The sequence below is a fragment of the Rhipicephalus sanguineus genome, chromosome 3, assembly GCF_013339695.2.
Source record: "Rhipicephalus sanguineus isolate Rsan-2018 chromosome 3, BIME_Rsan_1.4, whole genome shotgun sequence".
In the NCBI taxonomy this organism is placed as follows: domain Eukaryota; kingdom Metazoa; phylum Arthropoda; class Arachnida; order Ixodida; family Ixodidae; genus Rhipicephalus; species Rhipicephalus sanguineus.
The window spans coordinates 229,506,391-229,512,453 of NC_051178.1; the positions used below are offsets into that span (position 1 = coordinate 229,506,391).

Here is a 6,063-nt window from a genome sequence, read left to right on the forward strand (position 1 = left end):
TAACACCATATTAATTACTACGGTGCGATTTTGAAAGGAAGCATGAATAGGAAACGAAAAATGGATCCTTCTAAAAATGTGGTACATAGGATTATAGAAAAAGTGAACGTAAAGACAAAGTTCGACAACCCAAAAGCTAGCGCCTCTTTAGTAGAACGCGATAGCGTAATAGGACCGTGCTCGTATCGCCTTCCTAATCGCTAGCCTGCCTTCGTTTCTCGGTGGAGACCTGAACCGTGCCGCAAGGAAAGCCAAAGTGCGGACGCCATCCGACTTTGTTTGCATCTACCTCGAATTTTCACTCACGGACAACGCTGATTTTTCGCTCGCAACCAAAGACGCCACCGACACCGGAATTTCTGCGAAACGAGCTCTTAACGCGATCGCGTTAAAATATGCGTTTTCACGACCGACCATATGCGGCAGGTAAGAAGACAATGCGAAGTGGCGCTGGTATGGGGTCTTTCCTGCAGAATGATAATGTAAGCTGAAGGTCCTGCATCCTTTGGCTCCGATACCACTGCACCCTCCTGAATGCAGACCCTCCTGAATGGGGAATCGAACCCTGCAGCATCGTGTACAACGCCAGAACACCATGTAAAACCAAGATGTGAATCAAAGCGCAAGTCTCGTGGCCAGCCAGTCCTCACGTCACTGCCCATTTGGCGGGAAAACGACTACAGTGTAACCTTGCTATAACGGAGCAGCGTCGGGGCCATAAGGTAGTTCGTTATATCCGATATTTGCTGTAACAGTACAGATAGAAATCGGCTGTAACAAACTGGCAATCTGCTCGCGGAAAAGTACTATATACAAAGACTCATCATTCTAGGCTCCAAATCGACTATAAACGAGGGTAATCCTTAGCCGTCTCTTTGTGGCATTTCAAACTTCCGTTCATACGGTGGCGCAACCAATCAAATGCGCTTTTTTTTTGGCACTGGACGACAGTATCCGCAACATTTTCAAAGTGGTTGCGAAGTGTCTTTAATATTTACTTGGCTTTTTATTACTACGTTTCGAGTTTTGAGCCTTCGCACGAAACAAATATTTCTTCGCTACAGCCGATATCGCGGCCCCTGTGTTTTTGGCTTCGTTATAAAATGTCATTGAAATTAAGCGTAACCAACCAAAGTTCGTATTAGAGCGCAGCTCTCCGTTCCTGCATTGAGCGGCGTCGACGTTCTTGGCCTGGCGTCGGTGAAACCGATAGAGCGAACGAGGACGAAAGAGAGCGAACGCGGGTCTGTGGCTATCACGAGCCACTGGCCTCTAACCTCGCTTTCTTCCTCCGTCACGCGCGCTGGCCCCTCGGTCGGAGATCGCAAGCAGGGCTGGCACGTGCACTGCGGGCCGCGGCCGGCTTCGCTTGTAACGGGGCTGTCGGCGTTTCGCTTGGTTCGCGACGCCTGCAATGCACAGAGTGACGTGCGTAGCACCCGAGCGCTGGCAATTTCTGTGGCCATATGCAACAAATATTCCATTGCTACAGCTGCAGATAACCAAAACGTAAAGCACAGTTGGCGTTGCCCTAACACGAAGCTGCGCTAAGAATTCGCATTAGGGAGTATCGTAATCACCGGTGATTTTTTTACTTCGCTATAACCAATAATTCGCTATATCAGTCTGCGTTATAACGAGGTTCAGCTGTATTAAATAAGAACAATTACGCCCCTTTTCGGTCCTTACACCAACAACGCGCGCATTTAGTGCTGTAGTCGGCTGCACGCACGCTGGATATCACAAACAAGTAATGGTTGACAAAGACGACGCCTGCAGCCTGACTGGCGTCGAAGTCTCGAGTGAGGGCTTATTTAATCACGCACGGAGAAGTAAAGTCCACGATTGCAGCACTGGCTATGTGTATGTATACGCACTCGATCTCACGGCAGCGTTCTGTAGCCGAGGAGCGCGTTTCGCGGAGAGAGGATAATTTTCGGGTCGGTCAGGCTCATTTTCATCTTGGCCCGTTTGTAGCGGCCGGCCGAGGAGCCGTCGTCGTCGGTCGAGTAGATGTCGAGGTCCTCGAGCTCGGTGATGCCGATGTCGGAGGGACTGCGTCGCATGGCGCCCCTGATGACGTACGCGACGAACCAGTACACGAACACGATCAGGGACACGGCGACGACGACGACAATGATGCCGACCAGGACAAAGCGCTGGGCGACGTAGAATCTGTCCGTGACGGAGCTGTACACGAGCTTGCGCAGCTTGGCACGCTTCTTGACGCTCATGCCGGGTAGCACGAGATTCTCCATGTTCTCGAACATGGCCTCTTGCAGGGAATCGTGAAGGGCGGCCCTCTGCTTGGCGTCCTGCTCAGAGAGGCGGCTCTACTATACTGTGTGAACTTCGTTACGCACGCGAAGGCCACCCAAAAATGACTAACAAGTAACGCCTACCGATCCGGTGTGCCAGTTACGAGATTAAGATTTTGAAAGCAATGTTCCGAGATGCAGTATGTGTGGTCATTTTCACAGCAAATAGGGAAATGAACACACACACTGGTTGAAACCTTGTGATTCGAAGGCACTGGTTGACAAGGTCTGTATAGGTCCTTGCACTTCCCGAGAAGTACGTGCCTAAGGTTTTAATAAGGCTAAAGCCCTAAGTGCCTCGCCAGACGGTGGCCTTGAAAAACGCGGCATGCGGTAGAAAAACCCACGTGGCGTTAGTGAGCTAACCAAAAAATCAGGGTTCGAGCCGGAATCGCACCCAGGTATACTGCGTGGCAGTCAAACAGTCTACCACAAAGCCACGCCAGATTTTATTATTATTATTATTATTATTATTATTATTATTATTATTATTATTATTATTATTATTATTATTATTATTATTATCATCATCATCATCATCATCATTATTATTATTATTATTATTATTATTATTGTTGTTGTTGTTGTTGTTATTACCCAAAGAGCCACGTGTGTGCTTGAAACCACTCTGGAAAATGACCCTATATTGTGCGGCAGAAGCTTAAAATGGCACCAAGCGTCACATCATGTGAAATGCGTAACGAGTGGGTGGTTGAAATCTGCAAACCCATTAGAGCTGTGCTGCAATTATTCATCATCATCATCAACCACCGCATCAACAAAGTGTGCAGCTACACACGTGATCTCTCAAGCTCCGACGATGATGATGATAATGTCTTCGAATTGTCTTATGCGAATGCGCAAGGGACCCTTTTACGATTTTATTTATTCATTTCAAATATCTCATAGGCCTCCAAAAAGGCATTGGGTGAAGGGTAAGTATGGTTACATCAACGCAAAACAGACATTACTAAAAAATAACGTCATCAGCGTATCGAAAGCACTATCCACGCAAAGCAATATCACGCAATATCAAAACATCCAATACAAAAATTACTATTGAAATGCGCACTATAAAAATGTCGTTCTTGTGAAGCGATTGGTGTACCTCTAAATCCTGCGCTAAATGCAGTTCCACTACTCTGAAACCTGAGCAAGTGCGTAAGCACGGGCAACCAGCGATTCCCGTTCGTAGAGTTCCCACTGCTCCGCTTACCAAACCGTCGATGACGTCAATGTTTGAGGGAAGCACGCAAGGGTTAATTTCCCCGGCACGAGTAGAATCTTGTTAGGGAGATTCGCAAACTCGGTGTGTGGCACGCGCGCTACTTTTTCTGCTGCGCTTTATCGACTTCCTGCTTGTTACGGCAGTTGAGATACGTGTCGTCTGCAGCGAGTTCCGTAAGGTTGTTTCCCCCTTCAGATGTAGCGACGAAGGCGCCGGAGAATTGCGCCGGTGAGAGGGGCAATCGCGCGCTTGGCGAGGCGGTGGCGCCCTCTCTTGCTCGGCGCGGGTGTCAGCTGCATGTTTCCGAAGTGTTTTTAGCGACATTTAAGTTAATTATTGCGATTACTTCTTGGTTATTTCTGTTAATTATATTATTTTAGACCTTGTTCGTTAATTTTAACCGGCTTTGAACATTGCTAGACTTGTTTTAGGCCTGTATTGACCACTTGATTTTGAGCGTGATCACGCCACGTGAGATCTACGCACAAGCTGGGCCACTAAAGCCGGGACGACAAGCCGGGTCCCTAAAGTGCAACGTACTTAAAACAGAATTAAGAGAGTACTGAATCAATAGCACCACCCCGCTGCGGTTCAGCGAGACTCCGCAAAATCCGTCAATGAGCCGCAACTGTTACAGCGTTGCCTTAATAAAAGGCATCATTGTAAGCTTACCTGTTCCTCTAGTATGAGGCGGGACATATTGTCGTACAAGCTCAGCAACATCGCCGGCAGGCGGCTGTCGTTCACGCCGACCAGGCTGCCGTTGATGTTGAGCAGGTCGCCACTCTGGTTGTGGGCAGCGGTTGCGGCGGCGCGGCTGATCGGCAGAACGAACTGATGCTTCTTCAGCTCCAGCAGCGAGGTATGCTCGGTCCTGGTGGTGGGACGAGCAACCGCAATGGCGTAGATCAACAGCAGCCCGGCCACAAGCCGGGCGTACAGGGAGGCCGCCGAAGCAGCCATGGCTGCACAAGCCATGCGGCGGCAGCGGCGCCAACTGGATGTGAGTTTACGCAATCGATGATAGTGTCGCTTTGCCCTATGCGATGCCACTTAAGGATTGAGGGCAGCCTGCTCGTTCTACAGAAGCATACAAATCAGTCACATATGCCGCATTGACTCTTGGTCGTCTGCATCTTACGCGTATCGTCCACACAACAGTCGTTCTGCCAAGCTGTTTTGAAGGGGTTTAGTTGTACAGATTCCGTTGAGTTCTTTCCAAGGCTGTATATTCGCGTGCAGATATCTGCACGCAGATATACAGCCACATATGTGAAGGACGCCGCGGTGGATGACATAGGGCATGGGGCACACAAGAGTTATTTTTTGCACGTGTGTAGAACATTGGCTATCTTCGTATTTGCTTACATCAGACCACTGCGCCTTGTGAAGGAAGATGATTATTGAGAAATTCGGTATCACTCTACAAAGCAGAACTTTCTTAAAAACAAAGCTGCTTCGTTTCGTTTTGACATATCGTAAGGAATCTTTATATAGCTTAAACATTAAACTCTATGCCATAGGGTATCAACGAAACGTAACGTAGCACAGACATCATCATGACGAGTAGACACTGCTCCAGCAGCGGCACCTGCTGTCTTGCGGAACGCGCGTCCGCCGGCGGCCGCGGAAGGCGCGATGAGGTCGGGCTCGTAAGGCGGGAGATCGACGCGGAAGCGGCATGAGGGCCACCATTCTTCTGGTCGTCGTGTTGGCGGCCATCGGGGCTGTGGCATCGGCGCCGACGATCATCAAGGACGGTGCAGTAGCCTCGGCCGCCTTCCACGGAGAATGGGCGAGCGCCGCGACGCCGCAGCCGTGGCACGAAGACGATGCCAGCGGCGCGGCCAAGCGGCGGCGCCACGAATCGCCGGCCTTTGACCAGATCATCGTCGAGACCGTGGAGCAGCCGGCCAGGCACCGGCCGTCATTGGCCTTCATCCTCTTCGCGATCGTCACGAGTCTTTTTATAGGAGCCATCGCACTGCTGCTGTGCGTCCTGTGCCTCTTGAAAGCCTTCAACGCACAGATCGCGTACCGGTCTGTGGCGCAGAGGGACGACACTTTCTGCGTAGTGGAAAACCGCGGGAGGCCTCTGGCCGACGTGATGTTCAAGCAGCGGCCAGACTATGTGGAAGCGGAGGCGCCCATTGCGCGCAAAGAGCGCGAAGTGGCGCAAAGTGCTCGCGACTTCCCGAACAGTGCTCGCGACGGGACGAAAGCTGCTCGCGAAGGGACCAAAAGCGTTCGCGACGTGAAGTACAGCATTCATGACGTTCATCGTAGCGTTCGCGACACGCCTGTGCACAGTGCGCGTGACATGCCCGCTTACAACGCCCCAACAGGGGACTACTGGGATCCGCCGTATTCCAGAGATATGCAGCAGTACACGCGGGAAGGCAGCAACAGGAGGAGGGGCGCGTACAAATCGTCGGCCAAGTTTCATCACAGGGACGAACTCTACAGTGAAGAAGAGAACGGCGGCGAACACAACTGCGGGAAAGCGTTAATCCAACC

The 6,063-nt window shown here is 50.6% G+C and overlaps 1 protein-coding gene across 1 annotated transcript; it reads right to left on the bottom strand.

Annotated features, from left to right (window-relative positions):
- Window positions 1-1,877: 1,877 nt before the first annotated feature.
- LOC119386351 (uncharacterized) lies at window positions 1,878-4,509 on the bottom strand. The gene is made up of 2 exons (XM_037653672.2): window positions 4,219-4,509; window positions 1,878-2,315 (listed from the first exon to the last, which is right to left on the bottom strand). Exons 1-2 carry the CDS (start codon window positions 4,507-4,509, stop codon window positions 1,884-1,886), a joined length of 723 nt encoding a protein of 240 aa, XP_037509600.1. The 3' UTR covers window positions 1,878-1,883.
- Window positions 4,510-6,063: the final 1,554 nt, after the last annotated feature.

Bases quoted from the DNA above. Each gene is read 5' to 3' on its own strand.
- LOC119386351 (XM_037653672.2), bottom strand. From the start codon at position 4,509: ATGGCTGCTTCGGCGGCCTCCCTGTACGCCCGGCTTGTGGCCGGGCTG. The intron at 2,316-4,218 runs GTAAGCTTACAA...CTCTCTGAGCAG, and splicing joins GCCTCATACTAGAGGAACAG to GACGCCAAGCAGAGGGCCGC.